A 21,479-nucleotide genomic window follows, 5' to 3' on the forward strand; every position below is an offset into this window, starting at 1 on the left:
AAACGTAATCTAGAGGCCTTCGCCTTTCATATAAGCCACTTCTGATACCAAATGATCAACTAGAAGTCAAGTTATTATTAAGTTCCTAAAACTTGGATAGGCGACAAGACTTTTGTCATGTAGTATATAGAACAAGAGGTCTGTAAAATAAAAGGAAATTGACTGGCAGTTTATTACAAGGTTTTAGTAGTGTAATAAACAACACCAACCCAGACAATATATCTCTTAAACTATTAAAATTGTAATAAAAGTTCAAACTTAAAGGTTAAAGGTCGTTGAAAGAAAGATCAAGTCCCATTATGCAATCCAAAAGCAGAAATAAACAGGGAAAAATAAAACAAAATCACAAATTACGGAAAGCTGCTAATTTACAGATTTTTTTACAGTGTGGAAGTCAATGGTTATAGGTTTCAGCTTTCTTTCAAAAATCGTTTAACAAAACAAAATTTAAAGAATCTAATAAAGGTTTGGAACAAGTTAAAAGTTTCTAAATAAATGACAGAATTGATATTTTTGGATGAACTATCCCTTTAATATGTGAACAATAGAGATTTTTATGAGCCACCGAGTGAAACTGAGAATAATGATTCCCCAGTTGGGTTGTGTGGAGAATAAACCAAAATATTACCCTTTTTAATGCATAACAGGGGCTCTTTAAATATACAGCTGTGACTCTTTAGGTAAAAACTATACGACATAAAAGTATAAAATAGAAATTAAAACAGAAAACACACTCTTTCATCTCTCTATGGACCAGACTTATTCTTACAATCACTCCACATCTCTACAAAAACATTCTCCATTTCTGAGTGTGCCTCACACAGGCGAGTGGGCTTGACAAACCACCTGCAGAAACCACTCTTTTCTCTATATGCACCAGACACTTTACTTAAACTCCATCTTATAAGAACTCAATAAAGAAAACACTGTTTACTTGTGAATGCACCACAAATCATGTTGCACTACTTTTGCACTCCAGTTGTGTATAGGTTTAAAAATTGCTCTTATGTCCTGTGTTGAGTTCATATTTATGATTGTGTTCATTTATGTAGCACTGTAGTCCAACGAGACATGACATTTCATTCTCTTTATGTCCACACAAGTAGCAGAATAGCAATAAATCTCAACTTGACTTGAAATTGAACTCATTTTCAGTGAATACTCCCTTTAAATGTGATAGTTACTGCAGAAACTTAACGGTGTGATCAGAGCTATAAAATTCATGAATTATTTGGCAGCATTTTAGTCCCATTTTAGGTTTAGTTTTAGTGTTCAGCGTTTATAAAAATCAAACCAGCTTGTTTGTGTGCAGCCGCATTTCATGCACATCCAGACAGAGTCTCAGAAACGTACAATCTGCAGCAAGAAACTCACATCATGGTGACGTTAATGGATACCACTGGGACGTCTTTAAAGTGTGCACCGTCACAGTCCAGCTCCAGATCTCTGCACTGGCACTCAGCCGGGACGGTCCCGAGCACTGTGAGACACAAATAAACATTTTACACACACATTTGGTCATTTTGTAGACCACTTAGTGTTCTAATGTATGTTTGATCTGCCATTTAAGTGAGAATACTTAATATGTGAACAGTCAAGCTCAACTAATAGGCACTGAATTATTTCTGCAAACTGGTCTCAGTCAGTTAGTGTTGAGGATAAGTTCTACTAAAGATTCCCAATTAGACTAATGTGAGCTCACATACTCTTTAAAAGGTCAAGTGTATAATTTAATGTTGAAATATTTCCTTTTTAAGTAGCATTTAAGGTTGGTTTATTAGGATAAAAGGTTCATGCATTAAGGTGGAACTGGGGCGTGGTTTGATCTGACAGCTAGGAGGAGTGTTTAAGAAAACTTGCTTGATCCTTTTTGAGTGTTTAAGAAAACTCGTCATTTTTTATTAATAATTTGATGGTAAAAGAAATTTTGTAGGAAGAAATTGGAAAGTAGCAAAAATTTGCACAACAGGGGACATAGATGACCTTTTCCTATTCACAATTCAAAATAAATATATATGCCATACGTTTGACGTTTTCATCTAAAATTAAAAAAAGAAAAATAAACAAATGAATGAATGAATTAATTAATAAATAAATAAATAAATGAGTGACTATTGCAGTTTTATTAATAGTTTTAGTTATGCTTGTGATTTGACATAATTTCTATTTTGTTTTTCTATTTCTAATTTCTATTTCTAATTTTTTTTTTGCATTGACCATTTTCTTTTAATTAGTTTTTGCAGTGTTTGTCATTTTCTTAACATTTAAGCTTATTTTTGAATATATTAGTTTTAAGTTAAAGTAAATAAAAATGAATTTAATTAGCAACCACCAGGGGCGTCGCTAGACCCAATTCACTGGGGCACGTGCCCCAGTGAAAATCTCCAGTGCCCCAGTAAATGCATTGAGATATGATTTACTTCATATGCAAGTGTATTTATTAAGAGTAGCAAAAAGCAAAAAGGAGTGATGACGAGTCAGGGAGGTAAGACTTAATAAACCTAATTATCTGCCATGTGTCAAGTCTACAACAGATAATTCTATAACACATCTTTTTTTTTTTTGTATTTTATTGAATTGTCTATAGAATTTGATCCAAATGAAATTAATATTTATGCAAAAGTAATTTCTTAAATGATCTTAGCATCACTCCAGTTGTCTTAACATTGTTTTCCAGTTACATTTTATTTATAATAAATATAATAAATATATTATATATTATATAAATATATATATATATTATTTATAAAAATATAATAAATATATTATATAAATATATATATATTATATATATATATATATATATATATATATATATATATTATATATATATTATATATATATATTATATATATATATATATATTTTTTTTTTTAATTATTATTTTGAGGGGGGAAGGAGGTACGTGCCCCAGTAGAGCTTTATGTCTAGCAACGCCCCTGGCAACCACCTGAAAAAAAAATAAATTAAAAAAAAAAAAAAATATATATATATATATATATATATATATATATATATATATATATATATATATATATATATATATATATATATATATATATATATATCTTTGATGCACATGTAAAAATGCATGACAATTTGATTGGCAACTCTCTGTAATGATTTTGCTAATTTACTTGTGTTTTTTAGAAGTTATTAATTTTTTTTATTAAAAAGACATTCGATGAAGTTTCTGACCTGTGGTACGTTTCTGAAAACCATCGTTAGCCAATTAAGGTCGCAAGTTCCGTCATTACAAACATGGTTAGTTGATTTGCGTTCCATCCAAATTTTCCAATCAATCGTTCCAACAAACATTTGCAACAACCTGTACATTTGCAACTACACCTCTACAGCTGTAGCTAGAAGCATTGTTCCTGGCTGTGTTGTATCCCAAGTTATCCCCCCTATGCCTAATTCATTTAGAGCGTTCCAACATTTAAACTTATAATTATAAAAAAAACATTAAGGTCATTTCTCTTAGGTGTAATTTGCTTTCAAAGTATTTTTTACAGTTCAGTTCTAGCGACCTTCATATTGACAATTGTGCTCCCTTCGCAGTGCACTTTGAAAACATTGATGTCATTTTGAATGAAGGCTCATGACGAAAGATATAGGTGACCTATTATTTAAAAGCAGCATTTACGATACGTCATTAAAGCTTGTGAAAGCAAAAATATATAGCATACATTAATGCTTTTAATTTCTAGTAGGTTATTTATTAAGAACTGTATCTGTACTGTATATGAGATGAGCTAACTGTTGGTTAGAATTTTTTGCAGTGGTTTGAATGTGTGAGATTGTAAAAGTGACTTATAATAAAAAATAAATAAATAAATAAACAATATCCTAGAATTTCTTAATAAATATTACAACCATTAACGATTTATCTGATTTATATATGAGATTAGAATACGCGTTAGCTTAGTCATTTTTGATGTTTTAGATAAGAATATTGAATATTCTCAATGATATTTGTAAAGGAAGCATAGGCCCTATATGTGCCATTTACATATATTTCACTTAATATATAAAATGTGTATGTTTTTACCAAAACTAATATTTATTTACTAATTTATTTATTTTATTAAAAACTAATTTATTCAAAATGCGTGTGCGTGTAAAACCACATAATTTGCACAAAAAAATCATAGGGGTTTTCTCTAAAGTAGTTGTTACTCCACCATTTTTAGAGCGTCAATATCAACGTTTTATGTTATAACTAACGTGGTTCAAAACGATGGATCTGCGGCAGAAAAACGATGGGTTTTTGGAAACACTCGTCACTACATCATTCTTTTCCCAAACAATGCATCGTACTATGATAGTTCAGCCGCGAGTTATGTCATTGTTTGGAAAAAGCACTCCTGATAGAGAGCGTCCTGGTTATGTCCGTAACCCACGTTCCCAACCTCACAGGGAACCTTGTTTGAGAGTCAAATTTATTATAAATCAGATGAAAGCGAAGATCGTTTGGAGTTCGTTTTAGGAGTCTGAACTAAGCTAACTTTCCAGATGTTTTCACTCCCTTGCTCTGAGGCTCTGCCCTTCGATCAGAAATATCACTACATGATCAGATTCTTTCATTGGCTGTTTTCTCTGCAAAGCGCTGTAGAAATTACAGAATTGATGAATTGAGAACTAACTTTCAGAAGTGCCGTTTTCTCATTGTTTTGTGTTTAAAGAGCCAGCCATTCAAGATAAAAAAAAATATATGAAGAGTTCAGATGCAAAAACCTCTAAGTGCCATCTGAAATTTTCTTCTAAAATGAGCCTTTTTCAGAAACTCTTATATTTATGTTCACTAAGTTCACATTAAGGGCAATGAAAATAACATATTAATTTTAAAAATAACATAACATATTATAACATATACTATTAATATTAATAGCATATACTATATACTATATATTACAACATAATAACATATTAATATTAAAAATAACATAAAAATTAATTAATATTAAAATATTAATTTAAACTAATATTAAACTTATACCTCGTAGCCTGAGAAAAATAATTTTAGGAGAAAATTTCCATCTGAACTCTTCATATTATAAACATCAAGTGTAAACAGTGTATAAAGTCTATCATCAAAAAATGCATGACTTATAAAGATACTGGGCTCTATTTTAACGATCTAAGCACAAACTCTAAAGCGGACGGTGCAAAAGCGCTAAAGGTGGTCCAAATCCCACTTTCGCTATTTAAAGGATGGGAAAATACAGTCAGTGAACCTGTATCTTCATATTTAAAGATATTTGTGCATTGCTGTACATCCCTGTGTGTGTAATAAGCAATGTGTATGTGCGTTTTAGACCCACAAAGGCACATAACATATTAATTATCTCTAATAATAAAACCCCTGCGCCATTGACTTTAGAGCAGCTTTTAGCTTGTCAATGGCGCTGTCTAATTCAATTACCTCAAAATAGCAACATGACAACAATGTGCCTTAACACACCTCCTTTTCATGAGCGCACAAATGGGCACAAATGCATTTGCTATTTAGAAAGCATGGCACAAAATGTAAAAAATCTGCAGTTGGTTGAAAGTAGCAAAAAAAAAAATCTTTTTGATGCTGAATTGCACAGAGTTGCGCGTGGTGTATGATATAGGGCCCTATTTTACACCGGCGCAATACGGCACAAGACCTGTTTGGCATGATTTGTTGCTATTTTCAGACCAATGCATCAGTAATTTTCACGTTTTGTGGCACATTGTTTAAATAGCAAATCCATTTGCACCACTTAGTGGACTCATGGGTGTGCTGGTCTATAAAGGAGGTGTGTTAAGGCATATTGTTGTTGCGTAGCTATTTTGAGGAACTTAAATAGACCGCGCCATTGACCAACTAAAAGCTGCTCTAAAGTCCAGTGCAGAGTGCATTAGTGGGGCCAGACAGAATCTGCTGACATTTTTTACTATTTCTGCAGAGAATTTGGCAAAAAACTGTGGATTTTATGCAAAATTATTTTGTGAGTATTGTAACTAAAAACTTAATATATGAATTAAAAAAGAATAGCTTTTTAACTTTTATTTAATGTGTACAATGGAAATCTATCTAGGTCCACTTATTTGGTAAACAAACAAGTCTCTCATACAATATATGAACTAAAAGACAGAAAATGCTACTTTACAAACTGTATTGTAAATAAATCAAATGAGCACTTTCATATTAGTCAATATTATTACTGAAATTAATTAAAAAACGGAATAAATATAGATTTACACAAGAAAATAAATAGACTCAATGATGGGCTAAAAATCTGTGGAAATCTGCGGATTTCTGCGCGTGCAGATTCCGTGTGGGAACTATGCATTAGTTATGCACCTATGCAGGTTCAAACACTTAATACACACAGGATGTACATCAATACACAAATATCTTTAAATATGAAAAAATAAAAGATTAAAATGTTACAAAAATAATTTACTACATAGATATAAAAAACCACGGGAGGCTTTTTTCAGTTGTATAATGTTGTATAATATAATGTTACTATTATTAGCAGTATTATTTATTATATGCATATTTTTATTTGTTTATATAAAAACAAGTTTAGATTTGTCCATCTGTCAGGTTTTGGAGACGTCTGCATCACCATATGGGACATAAGAATAGGACGTGTGTTTGGATAACTTTTTACGCGTTTGCTAAAAATTAGAACTGAATTTAGAAATAGTTTTAAAACAAATCTTTGAGCTTAACAAACTAAATAAATTATGTAGGGCAGGCTAATGGATGTCTTCAGTGGAGTGCGTACAACACCGTTTCCCTATCCATGAATGTAAAGGTGTAAAGAGTAAAAGTAAAGAGAAAGTAAAGAGACCGAATGGAGGAGGCTCATTCTTTATCCTCGCACTGCAGATGGTCTGTTTAACTGTGTTCTTGCTAGTGAAGCGTTCAGTCTTTCCACTTACAAAGTCCGTCATGTAAATAGCAAATGCTCAATGGCGTGACGCACCTGACTCTTAAGGGGATAGGGAGACTCTGATTGGTTTAATCCACATTATGCTGAAAACACACCCATAACTCATTAAGAGAATAAGCTCAACCCTGTTAGACCATGCGTCATGGCGCAAACCATATTTTTACATCCATAAAATAGCAAAAGTTGATTCGGACATGCCCTTAATGCTTTTGCGCCATGCACTTTAGACTTTGCACCTGGATCGTTAAAATAGATCCCTTAGTCTCAGAAACACAAACTTTTTCGGCAGTAGAATATGTTATTTTAATTTACTGCCACGTAAATCCCACATTTGACCTTTACATTTCTAATCATATCAAACAAAAAGCAGATTTAGCATAAAAAAGTCTTTGCAAGTAAAGCCTGAAAGTGAGCATGCATAATCTGATGGTGCAGTTGAATATGGTCTGCCAGATAGAGCGTGTATCCAGATAATGTAAATGCCTCGACAGGCCATCTGTGGCTCAATACATTGTTCCAACAGAGTCTTATCTGTATTAAGCATTAGAGGAGGAAGTGAAAGCGCAAAGAGCGAACAAAGAGCGAAGAAATGAGACTAAATTCTGACATCCACCAGAAAAAGCCCACGGTGACTAATTTGAAGAGATGGTGCAAAAATAAAGCTCACACTGTCTTCAGACCAATCAACTTGTATTTCCAGAGCTAAATGTGCTGGTAATGAGGGGACGAATATACGGCAGAGTCACCCCTGCCAACTGGGCTGCATTTTAATTGGTTATTGGAGCCGTTTTAGCGCAGGTCGTTCGGTTCTGCTTGTAGTTCATTAATTAACAATAGTCCATGTGCTGGGGTGCATGTAGGGTATGTTTGCATCACAGCAGCGATAATTGAAACTGCTTAAGCTGTTTTGCCATGTAAATGAGCTAAGCTTACTGAAGGAGAATGTTAGCGATCGGAAATTATTTCTGAGCAGTGAAGCGTACGTTTATGAAATCTCATTTACACACACTGTGGCAAAACATGTCACATAATGAGTTAATTTGTGAAACAAAAAGTAAAGTGACCATATAGTATGTAAAAAAATAATGAAACAATTTAACACAAAATTGCTAACAAGCAAAAATAAAGATGTCAAATAGCACTGAATTAAATGAGAACTTTTTTGAACAGCTGAGATCAAATGTCAAAATTGTGAGATAAAATGTCAAACAAGATCGTTATATTTTTAATATGTCACATACTATGTTAATAGCGAAACAAAATAAAATCTCTATATAGTACACTTAAAAAAAGAGGCAATTTTCACAAAATTGCTCACAAACTAAATAAAATATGTCAAATTATGTGAATAAATAAATGTGAAGGGCACTAAAATGTATTAAGCTAATGTTAATATTAATAATATTTGTATTACCTAAATGTATAACATTTTTTGAATACCTGAGATAAAATGTGAAAACTGAGATAAAAGAACGAACACAATAGTTTTTTTAATATGTCACATAAAAAGTTATTTGTGAAACAAATGATATTTAGTCCATATAGTATGGTAAAAAATTATGAAACATTTTTCACAAAATTTCAAGCAAACAATAAATGTCAAATAGCATTGACTTAAATGTGAAATACACAAAAATGTATTAACTTTGTCAACTTTTAAAAAAAGAGATTTGATAAAATAGTAAAAATTGAGAAAACAATTTGTGATACAAAATAGTCCATAATATGCTAAAATGAAACATTTTCACAAAACTGATGTCAAATTGCATTGAATTAACTGTTAACGGGACTAAAATGTACTAATTCTGTCAACTTTTTCAAAATAGTTGAGATATTATGTCAAACATAATCGTTAATTTGGATACAAACAAGTTAATTTGTAAAACAAAAAGTAAAATTACCATATCCCTGATAAACTAAAATATTTTCACAAAATTGCTAGAAATTTTGAATTTTTCGTAACACTAATTTGATGGTCTAAGAAACTTTGCAAGTACATGTCAACTTACACTCACCCTAACCCCAACCTAACAGTCTACTTATAATCTACTGAGAATTAGCTGGCATGTAGATGCAATCGAACTTAAATTCATCAAACAAACGATTAAAATAAAGTGACCCTTTTTTTTTTACCAACACTTCTTTTTTAAAAAGTTAAGTTAAAATGTCAAATCTTTGAAATAAAATGTCAAACACAATCATTACACTTTTTAATATGTCACATAATGAGTTGAAAAACAAATCATTTAATTTGTGAAACAAAAATTAAAATGTCCATATACTCAAAAAATAAAGGTGCACAATCTGTCACTGGGGCTGTACCTTTTCAAGGCAAGGCAAGGCAAGGCAAGGCAAGTTTATTTATATAGCACATTTCATACACAGTGGCAATTCAAAGTGCTTTACATAAACAGGAATAAAAGAAACAATTATAAGAGAAATAAAAACAAACAGAATAAAAATAAAATAAAATAAAAGCTGATAAAATGTGTTATAAAAGAGTTAAAAAGAAGAGAAAAACATAGTAGTTCGATCTGTCGGACGTAGCACAGTGCTCATTCAGTAAAGGCACAGCTAAACAGATGTGTTTTCAGTCTTGATTTGAATGTGCCTAATGTTGGAGCACATCTGATCATTTCTGGAAGCTGATTCCAGCAGCGAGGGGCGTAGTAGCTGAAAGCCGATTCACCCTGCTTTGACTGAATTCTTGGGATTTCTAATCTATTTGATCCTAAAGATCTGAGTGATCTGTTAGGTTTGTATTCAGTGAGCATATCTATAATGTATTGAGGTCCTAGGCCATTTAGTGATTTATAGACCAGTAATAATACTTTAAAATCTATTCTAAATGTGACTGGGAGCCAGTGTAAAGACCTGAGGACAGGTGTGATGTGCTCTGATTTCCTGGTTCTGGTCAGAATTCTGGCCGCAGCGTTCTGGATGAGCTGCAACTGTCTGACTGTCTTTTTGGGAAGGCCAGTGAGGAGGCCATTACAGTAATCCACCCTGCTGCTGATAAAAGCATGAACAAGTTTCTCTAAGTCTTCACTGGAAACAAAGCATCTAATTCTTGCAATGTTTTTGAGATGATAGTATGCTGATTTACTAACTGCTTTGACATGACTATTGAAACTCAGATCTGACTCCAGAGTCACACCAAGATTCTTGACCTTATTTTTTGTTGTTTGACCCTTAGAGCCAAGGTACGCATTCACCTTGAGAACCTCATCTCTGTTCCCAAACGCAATGACTTCAGTTTTCTCTTTGTTTAACTGAAGAAAGTTTTGGCACATCCAATTGTTAATTTCATCAATACATTGGCAGAGGGTGTCAATGGGGCTGTAGTCATTAGGCAGTAAGGCTAGGTAGATCTGAGTGTCATCAGCATAGCTGTGGTAGGAGATTTGGTTCTTTCTCATTATTTGGCTCAGAGGGAGCATATAAAGGTTGAACAGGAGTGGTGCCAGAATCGAGCCTTGTGGGACTCCACATGTCATGGGTGTCCACCCTGACCTATGGTCACCTATACTGACATAGTATCCTCTCCCTTCAAGGTAAGATCTGAACCATTTGAGGACCGTCCCAGACAGCCCAACCCAGTTTTCCAGCCTATCCAAAAGTATGCTGTGATCGACAGTGTCAAATGCGGCACTGAGATCGAGCAGTACCAGCACTGTTAGTTTGCCTGAATCTGTATTTAGGCGGATGTCATTGATTATCTTTATAAGGGCGCTCTCTGTACTGTGATGTGGTCTGAAACCAGATTGAAAATTGTCCAAACACCCCTTGAAGTTTAAGAACTTGTTAACCTGGTTAAAAACAACTTTTTCAATGATTTTGCCAATGAAAGGGAGATTTGAGATGGGCCTGTAATTGCTCAATATGGTGTTATCTAGGTTGCTCTTCTTCAAGAGGGGTTTAACAACTGCAGTTTTAAGTGAGTTAGGAAAAATCCCTGAGAGAAGTGAAGCATTTACCACTTTTAGAAGATCCATTTCTAAGCAGGTAAACACCGTTTTAAAGAATGATGTGGGGAGCGTGTCGAGACTGCAGGTTGATGTTTTCATAACTTGCACGATCTCTTCTAAGATTTTGCCATTAATTGCCATGAAATCGGACATAATGTCTGATTTCTTAAGTTGTGGTTGAGCTAGTCTGACGTCGACACAATTTGGCTGATTGGATGAGCTGATTGCCTTTCTGATATTATTGATCTTGTCAGTAAAGAAATGAGCAAACTCATTACATTTGCTTTCAGAGAGTAGCTCACTGGGAATCCGACTGGGGGGGGTTGTGAGTTTCTCTATCGTTGCAAAGAGTTTACGAGCATTGTTTACGTTGCTGTTTATAAGGCTTGAAAAGAAAGTCTGCCTAGCAGTTTTTAGTTCCATATTAAAAGCACGAAGACTGTCTTTATAGATATTATAATGGATTACTAGTTTCGTCTTTCTCCACATACGCTCAGCTTTTCTGCACTGTCTTTTCGTCATTTGAATTCTTGGGGACCTAGTCCAGGAACCCCTTTGGCTGCTAGTTATCTTCTTGGCTTTAACAGGAGCAATGTCATCTATGACATTCTTAACTTTAGAGTTAAACAAATCAAGAAGAGAATCAACAGAGTCTGCAGATATACTTGGTGCTAGCGATATGGCCTTCATAAACTGCTCATTAGTGTTCTCATTTATGCATCTCTTTCTGACAGAGACAGATCTGTCTTTAATAGCTGGAGTGATCAATATATCAAAGAAAATACAGAAATGATCAGATAGTGCAACATCCTTAACAACAGTTGATGAAATGTGTAAACCCTTAGTTATAAGTAGATCAAGAGTGTGTCCACGATTGTGTGTGGGTCCTTGAACATGCTGAGTCAGATCAAAAGTGTTCAAAACAGTCATCAGTTCTTTTACAGCATTGATTTCTGGATTATCAATGTGAATATTAAAATCCCCAGCAATGGTAAAATAGTCAAATTCAGAGGTTACTAATGATAACAGCTCTGTAAAATCATTTCAAAAGGTACATTTTTATTCTTAACATGTACTCGATACCTAAACAGTACAAATGTGTACCTCACAGTAACTTAAAGGTACAAAAGTCAACCTTAAAGGTACAAAATTGTAGCCTAAAAGTACTAATGTCCACCAGTGTGGTACAAAAGTGTACCTTTTGAAAAGATAACACCCGAGTGACAGATTTTGTACCTTTATTTCTGAGTGTATAGTATGCTAAACAAATAAAACAATTTTCAAAAAAAGATGTCAAATAGCATTGAATTAAATGTGAAAGGTACTAAAACGTATTAACTGTCAACTTACTTTTTAAATAGATTTATTAATATAGTCAAAATTGAGAGTAAAAGGTCAAACATAATCCTAATACTTTTTAATTGTTTCATGTTATTACTTTATAATTCTGAAATCATTAGCTAATGTACATTTACATCTATAGAAAACATCCACTGTTCAGTGGCCCTCAAAGAAGCATTCAAAACAAAATGCATTTGGTGTTTTTGATCTGTATTTCTGCTCCAAGTTTGCCCAATTTCGATTTCTTTATGAATACATAAGTTATATGGGGCTGTTGAAATATGGCGTTTTTCTGATCTGACAAATGTTTAAGAATTAGGTCAGCAGACAAAGAGATGTCGGTCTTTTGTTGCTGTGCATTCGATGCATTCCACCACATGAGCTTTGACACTATGAAAACCATCCTGTCGAATGAAGTCTTCAGGCTCAACACAGTTCAGACCTCATTTACACCTGCATATACTGTATTGTCGTTCACTTGTGATTGGATCAACAAAAAATTTATCTTAAAGTGTTCATGCAAAAATGTTAATTAACTCACTATTAAACCCACCCTTACAGACCTTTTTAGTCAGTCCATATACATTGTTTGCAAAAGTGTAAATACAATTAATCATTTTATTTTCAGTGTGGTTGAACATGTTCATACTCATCAATGCAACAAACTGCACCAAATTAGATCTACTGTACAGCCATTAAATCACTTTGAGATCTGCTTGTTCAGTCACTGCAAAAATAGTCCAATATTTCGAGCACAAGTAAATGCAAAAAAATAAAAAAATCTTTGTTTATTTGTTATGCTTGTTTATTTGAGCTTTACAGCAACACTATAATATCACACATTTCCCAGACTCCATCTGAGCATGAATCTGTGATCAATACTGCCTATCAGCTTCAACGGTAAAGCACATAAGCCTCCAGATATGAGCTGTCGAAGAGTGATAAGCGCTCGTCCTCATCTGCTTTCATTTCCTGCCAGTCTCCGAGTAATAAAACTTTGAAACGATCAAACTGCCTTTAATAAATAATTCAAGAAACAATTTTTATGATGTTATCTTTTTTTAACACGAGCAAGAGTCTATTTACACTTGAAACACATTAAAGGAACACCCCAATTTAGGCTCATTTCACAGCTCAACTACAGTTAAAGCGTTGAGTTTTTCCATTTTTTAATCCATTCCCTCGATCTCCAGGTCTGGCAAGATCACTTTTTTAGCTTAGCTTAGCATAAATCATTGAAACAGATTAGACCATTAGCATCTCCCTCAAAAATGACTAATTTTTTAAAATTAATTTTCTATTTAAAGCTTGACTCTTCTGTAATTCATTCATTCATTTTCAGCTTAGTCCCTTTATTAATCTAGGGGCGCCACAGCGGAATGAACCGCCAACTTATCCAGCATATGTTTTATCACTGGGAAACATCCATACACACTCATCTACACACATACACTATGGATAATTTAGCTTACCCAATTCACCTACACCACATGTTTTTGGACTTGTGAGGGAAACCGGAGCACCCAGAGGAAACCCACACAAACATGAGAAGAACATGTAAACTCTACACAGAAATGCAAACTGACCCAGCCAAGGCTTGATCTAGTGACCTTCTTGCAGTGAGGCGATTGTGCTACCCACTGCTCCACCGTGCTGTCCCTTTCTTCTGTAATTATATTGTGTAATAAAATGAATGAGCTATTTTCTAGGCCAATATAGCTACGACTCTCATTCTGGCGTAATAATCAAAGAACTTTGCTGCTGTACCATGGCTGTAGCAGGCACAATGATATTACACAGAGCCTAACAAAGTTCATGCAAATTCAGGACTATTAATGCCCTTCTGCAACAAACCAACGACAGCTTATGAATACTAATAAAGCAATTTTTAGGTGAAAACTAAGATATACACTACCACATTTAAAGTTGGAGGCTGATGAGATTGTTTAATCCAGGGGTGCCTAAACTTTTTTGTATAAAGGGCCTTAAACAATCATTGAGAGCTGTGGGTCGAAAGAAAATATAGCTAAATATCTTATATTAAAGATGTTCGGATTTATTTGATAAGATTTAAAAGTAAAGAGAACACATTAAAGCAAATTAACTAATAACGTTTTAAATGATAACTTACTGTAATAAAAACATAAACAACCACATTTATAACACAGTGGAGTTCAATGCTGAATACACTAGTCAAGCAGAATCTGCCTTTGCCTTGATTTGTCCTTTATCCGTCAGGTGACAGTATGTAAACTTCCGGTAAACAGTTAATGTGACTTTTTTCAATTTTATACGGTTCCTTTTACAGCATAGATGTTGTAATTAAAATTCAATCAGTTAAATAGAATTTGGCATTCATTTAGTTGCTCAAGTGTAAAACGAGACAAAAAGCAGTTTACACGCGCACACACCCCTCAGAACCAGCGCAGAAGCTTCATTGAATTTACTAGGGTAAAATTAATGTTCATATTTTAAAGACATGGCTGGGAAAAATGTGAGTTTAACGCAGTGCTTCTTGTACAATCTGACATCCACTTTATATCAGATATCACTCAGCCAGTGGAGATCACTGATTTTTAAAGAAAAGACCTTAAACGAGCCAATTTTGCAATGACATACAGTTCACCGGAAGCGCTTGACCCAGGTTAATGACAAATTAAAAGTCCTTTAGCATACTCCAGCATATACTCTATTAAAAAGTCCTTCAGAATTAATTATAATATGCTGATTTGACCTCAGAAACAAATAATCAGTAATATTTAAACTGTAGAAAATACTAGTAAATTAGCATCTTTACGTATTTAGCAATTTGTGTTTTTATTTTTTACCTTCCCCCATTTATGTATGTTTTTTAATTTCATTATAAGGCCTTGATCTTTCTTCCAACAACTTTTAGGGCCCTATCATACACCCGGTGCAATAAAGCGCGTTCGCTGTGCAGCCAAACTTTAAAAATATAGAAAATAATAATTTTTAACCATTTAAATGATACCATTAATCAGTTACAAACGCACCCTTTCAGTTAACGGTTAATCAGTTATTTTGAGCATTCCTAATCCTTAGACATTTGTTAGTTTGCTTGATTTGTTGTTCTGTTAGTTCTATGTATAATAAATAAGTTGCATATAGATCATTTTGTTGTTTGAGCTCTTTTGTGTTGCGACTCAAACAAGGGGGTCGTAACAATATGCTTTTATTTATTATGATTTACACAAAAGAAGATATTTTAAAGAATGCTGAAGCCAAATACAATGGAAGTCAATGGGTACATTCTTCAAAATATCTTCTTTTGTGTTCAACAAAATAAATTAAGTCACAACAGTTTGGAAACACTTGAGGTACAATAAATAATGAGTAATTTATCATTTTTGTGTGAACTACCACTTTAACTGTAAAAGTTAAAAGGATTGGAGCAAGTAAAGGTTGGGTAAATGATGACAGAACATTCAGTTTTGGGTGAATATCCCTTTAAATGATGAGAGAATTACAAAGCAAAAAATCAGGGGCCAATATCAAACAAAGACGTCCCACTTTTGATGGGTTTCAAAGTTTGGCTGCTTTTTCTGGGGCTGGGAAAAAGAAATTGAGAAGTATGAAATGGCAGCTTAGACAAAAAAAGAGATGAAGGAGATAACCATAATTAAAATTCAATCAGTTAAATAGAATTGAGACCAGCGCAACCCAAATTTTTCCGTTTTGCGCCATGTTGTTTATCCATTTGCGCTGCATCGTGGACTCACGGGTGTTCCTGTCTATTAAGGAGGTGTGTTAAGGCACATTGTTTGCACGTTGCCATTTTGATGAACTAAAATACACTGCGCCATTGACCAACTGAAAGCAAGTCTAAAGTCCAGCGCAGAGCGTGTTAGTTAAGAGCCTTAAACGCAGACAAATTGTTTAATACACAAAGGACGTACAGCAATACGCAAATATCTTTACATATGAAAAAGAATTGAAGCCTTTTTTTCAGTTCAGTCATGACAATTTGCATTTGTATAAAGTTATTATTATTAGCAGTGTTATTTATTATATGCATATTTATATTTGTTTTAATAAAAACAAGTTTAGATATGTCCATCTGTTGGGTTTTGGAGACGTCTGCATCACCATATGGGGCATAAGAACAGGATGTTTTTTGACCACACTTCATTATTATTGTTCATTTATTACTTTGCTGGAAATTATAACTGAATTTAGAAATAGTTTTGAAACAAATCTTTGAGCTTAAACTAAATTAAATATGTAGGCTAATGGATGTCTTCAGTGGAGTGCGTACAACACTGTTTCCTTATACATGAAAGTAAAGGAGTAAAGTAAATAGTAAAAGTAAAGTAAAGAGAAAGTAAATAGGCTGAATGTAGGAGGCTCGTTCTTTATCCTCAGGCTGCAGATGGTCTGTTTAATGGTTTTCTCGCTAGTAAAGGATTCAGTTTTTCTTACTTAGAAAGTCCGTCTTGTAAAGGCGTGACGCAACTGACTCTTGAGAATGGGAGATGAGACCCTGGTTTAATGCACTTTATGCTCAAAACACACCCATAATTCAATATAAGAATAAGCACAACCGTTAGACCGTGTGCCGCATCGCAGAGCTTATTTTTCAGTCCTTCAAATAGCAAAAGTGGATTCGGATACACCCTTAATGCTTTGGCTCCATGCGCTTTAGACTTTGCACCTAGATCCTTAAAATAGAGCTTTTAACCTTAAAGTTTGGGGAAAAATAGTTACTTTTTAAAACTTTTTACAATACACAAACTGTTAATTAACAGATATTCTTACACTGTACATAAAGTACAAATTCTCACTTTTAACTAGAGATTTATACTGTATACCTGCCTATTATAAATGTATCGGCCATTTATTAGTACTCATAAAGTAATGTGTATTTGTATAGCGCATTTATCGTGTATGGCCCACCCCCCAAAGCGCTTCACAATCATGAGGGGGGGTCTCTCCACACCACCACCGGTGTGCAGCATCCACTTGGATGACGCGACAGCAGCCACAGGACTACGGCGCCAGTGAGCTCACCACACACCAGCTATAGGTGGATGGGGATGATTTGGAGGCCATGATCATAAGGGCAGATGGAGGGAATTTGGCCAGGACACTGGGATTAAACCCCTACTCTTTATGAGCAGTGCCATGGAATTTTGAATGACCACAGAGAGTCAGGACCTCGATTTAACGTCTCATCTGAAAGCACATGATCATAAACCATGATCTTATTCTACATCTCTATTCAATACCTAAACTCAACTACTTCCTTAATAATTGTTAGAAACAGAAAACATTGGTAGTTAATAGTTTATTAATAGCAAGAATTAAACCTTAAAATAAAGTCTGGCCAAAAAAATCAAGTTGAATCAGACATTTATTTCCACAATCCTTTGAACAAGAGAATGAGCGACCATGGTGTATGCATAAATATGGCTTAAAATCTTGTAGCAAACGGATTTGACAGTACATGCATACATTATGTATCTAATAAAATGTGCCAAAAAATATCTCCACAAGAATCCAAATCTCCTGGAGCTTGAACTTTAGATAATCTAGAATTGAGATCATACTCACAGCAGGCGTTTGACTTGTTTCCAAGGTTATTACTGGGGATGCCAAAATAGTTATCAAAGAGATGTGGCCAGCCATTATTGTCTCCTACAAAAGAAAAACAAGAAGAAAAGTAAAGGATTACTCCATCAGACACACACTGTTCATAACTGTTAACAAAACCATTTCTGTGGCACAGCTGTGATTCACACATTCATAACGGAGCAAAATCCACAAGGGAAAACTCAGCAGGATAAGAATGATTCTGCAGGGTCTTCAGTTGAACAAATGTGTCTCTCACAGGGGATCCAGAACAACACATTCGACTGTTCTTTTTTAAGAAACAGGTTAACCTACTCAGCAAACCTCTGTCAATCATGTTGATACTGTTTGCTGAATGTAGACATGGCGGAGGAAATGAAGAAACGCTGCAGTGCAAATAGGTGTGAGTTTGGTGGCTTTCCTTCTTTTGACGCTTAACATCACAAATAAATGAACGACGACCTTCCTCTTTCCTTCATCATCAATCACTGTCAGGATCATCATGTTTGAGCGTATTCAGATGCAAATGCACACTACTGTCCAAAATATTGGTTTAATAGATTTTTTGAGATTAAGACTTTGCAGGAGGGATTCATTTAACTAAACAAAAAAAAAAAAAATCACAGAAAAGACGCGAACATTGTTACAAAAACATTAAAATGAATCCAGTAAAAATCCTTTCCTTGCAATTTTCCATCAAAATTAAAGCTCTATAATAATTGTTCATTCATTTGTTTTCTTGTCAGAAATTCTTGTAATCCTTTTATTAATCTGGGGTCACAACAGTGGAATGAACCGCCAACTTATCAAGCATTTGTTTAACGCAGCGGATGCCCTTCCAGCTGCAACCCAACACCCAAACACTCTTACATTCTCACACACACACACTATGGCCAATTTAGTTTATTCAATTCACCTACAGTGCATGTGTTTGGACTGTGAGGGAAAGCGGAGCAACCGGAGAAAACCCACGCAAACGCAGGGAGAACATGCAAACTCCACACAGAAATGGCAACTGACCCAGCCAAGACTCGAACCAGCAACCTGCTTGCTGTGAGGCGACAGTGCTAACCACTGAGCCACCGTGCTGCCTACATTACAGTACAATACAATATAATACAATACAAAGTACCTATTTATTGAACAGCATTTAAGTAAACAAGCAGCCATCCCATTGCTGGCTATTGGGATGCTGGATATCTTGCTTTGAGGCGATTGTGCTACCCACTGGCACTGAGCCCAATGATTCATATATTTATTGATATTATTAAATAATGATTAATTTGATTAATTAAATACTACTACTAACAATAATAAGCATTTCCCCTGTAAAAACAGTAAAATTTTATTGTTACAAAAATATTTAATTGAATTTTGTTGTTTTAAACTTTCTATTCAGTATAAGAACACTGTAAAAACTTGTCCAGTTTTGTCATTCCATTATTCATTCATTCATTCATTCACTTGTTGGCTTAGTCCCTTGATTAATCCGGGGTCGCCACAGCGGAAATAACCGCCAACTTATCCAGCACATGTTTTATGCAGCGGATGCCCTTCCAGCCGCAACCCATCTCTGGGAAACATCCATACACACTCACTCACACTCATACACTGCGGACAATTTTAGCCTTCCCAATTCAACTTTAGCGCATATCTTTAGACTGTGGGGGAAACCGGAGCACCCGTAGGAAACCCACGCGAACACAGGGAGAACATGCAAACTCCACACAGAAACGCCAACTGACCCAGCCGAGGCTCGAACCAGCAACCTTCTTGCTGTAAGACGACAGCACAACCTACTGCATCACCCCATTCTATTATTATAAAACTATTTAAAATTACTAAAAGATATTTAAACTAAAGAATATAATTGTGTTTTAATAAACACATAAAAAAAATAGCTAAACAAATAAATAACTAAATACATAAATCGAAAGATAAATTATTATTATTATTAAAAATATTTAATGTGATTATAAATTCTTGAAACAATGAATATAATTGTGCTTCAAATAAATAAATAAATACATAGATAAATAAATAGACAAATACATTATTATTACTATTATTATTATTATCATCATTAAAATATTTAAAATTGGTAATATATTTTGAAATAACAAATATAATGGTGTTTAAAATAAATAAATAAATAAATAAATAATAATAATTATTATTAAAAATATTTAATGTGATTATAACATAATTTGAAATAATGAATATAATTGTGTTTTAAATAAATAACAAAATAAATAGCTAAATAGATGAATAAATAGACAGATACATTATTATAAAATTTTTTAAATTAGTATAAAATATTTTAAAATAATAAATATAATTGTTTTGATTAAACAAATAGCTAAATAAACAAATAGAAAAATGAAAAAATATTTTTATTAAAAATATTTAATGTAATTATAATATATTTTGAAATAATGAATATTATTGTGATTCAAATAAATAGCTAAATAAATATAGCTACATAAAAATAAATAGAAAAATTATTATTATTATTATTATTATTATTATTATTACAAAAATATTTAAAATTGGTTTAACTTATTTTGAAATAATGAATATAATTGTGTTTTAAATAAATAAATAAATAAATAAATAGCTAAATAGATAAAAAAATAGATTAATAATAATAATAATAATAATATATTAATTATTATTAATATATTTTGAAATAATGAATAAAAATAGTGTTTTAAATAAATACCAGTCTTACATTCTTCAAATAACATTCTTACATGAGATAACATTTACTCAAATAGGTTTGATTGTTTGTTTGTTTTTTTATAAAATAATGAAATCATTTCAGGTCAGTAAATGTCTGACGTCAGCGCTCACTGGCAGGTGTGGAATAATGTTATTTTAGACCCGGTCTCTACTACAGCATGTAATAGTGTCAAAGGAGACTCAAGCTGGCTTCTTAATGTCAAACCTGACCAGCTGCTCAACGGAAAGCAGATTTTCAGACTTTATGATAATCCGTCGACCTCACAGTCCAACTGCTTTAACACGGGGAGAAACTGACCTGATAACCAGAGCTGCCAAAAGCCCAGGATGACACACTGTCCTTCTGCATCTCATTAAATATGATCAGTGATGGCTAGAAAAAAAGGTCAGCAATAGCATTAAAAAAATAATAATAAAAATGCAAAATGGGTCTTATATGAAAGGCAAAAGCCTCTAGATTACGCTCATTTTACCAAAATATAATATGATCATGCCTTGATTTTGCATTTTTTTTTACTTTGCTTAGACAAAAGTCTTGTCATGTAACAAAAATAATGTCCAGTTTAGAATATAAAGTCATGGTGCAGTGGACTCCCAGAGTTCTTTAGGATTCTTTGGAATCACTTTCAATGCCTCCTCCATCTTACCCCAGACATGCTCAAATAGTTCATGTCTGGGGATTGGGCTGGCCAATCCTGGAGCTTCTTGACCTTTTCTTTCAGGAACTTTAATGTGGAGGCTAATGTATGAGGAGCGCTATCCTGCTGAAGAATTTGCCCTCTCCTGTGGTTTGTAATGTAATGGGCAGCACAAATATCTTGAAACCTCAGGCTGTTGATGTTGCCATCCACTCTGCAGATCTCTTGCACGCCCTTATACTGAATGTAACCCCAAACCATGATTT

The 21,479-nt window shown here is 33.7% G+C and overlaps 1 protein-coding gene across 1 annotated transcript in view; it reads right to left on the minus strand.

Moving 5' to 3' along the window:
* Positions 1-21,479, minus strand: part of rxfp1 (relaxin family peptide receptor 1) — a 155,469-nt gene that overhangs the window by 60,993 nt on the left and 72,997 nt on the right. Inside the window, exons 3-4 of the mRNA XM_056472208.1 lie at positions 17,816-17,899; positions 1,375-1,480 (exon numbers count right to left, since the gene is read on the minus strand). Coding sequence (XP_056328183.1) covers positions 1,375-1,480; positions 17,816-17,899 — 190 coding nt within the window. The remainder of the gene's footprint in view (positions 1-1,374; positions 1,481-17,815; positions 17,900-21,479) is intronic.

The sequence above is a fragment of the Danio aesculapii genome, chromosome 14, assembly GCF_903798145.1.
Source record: "Danio aesculapii chromosome 14, fDanAes4.1, whole genome shotgun sequence".
In the NCBI taxonomy this organism is placed as follows: Eukaryota; Metazoa; Chordata; class Actinopteri; order Cypriniformes; family Danionidae; genus Danio; species Danio aesculapii.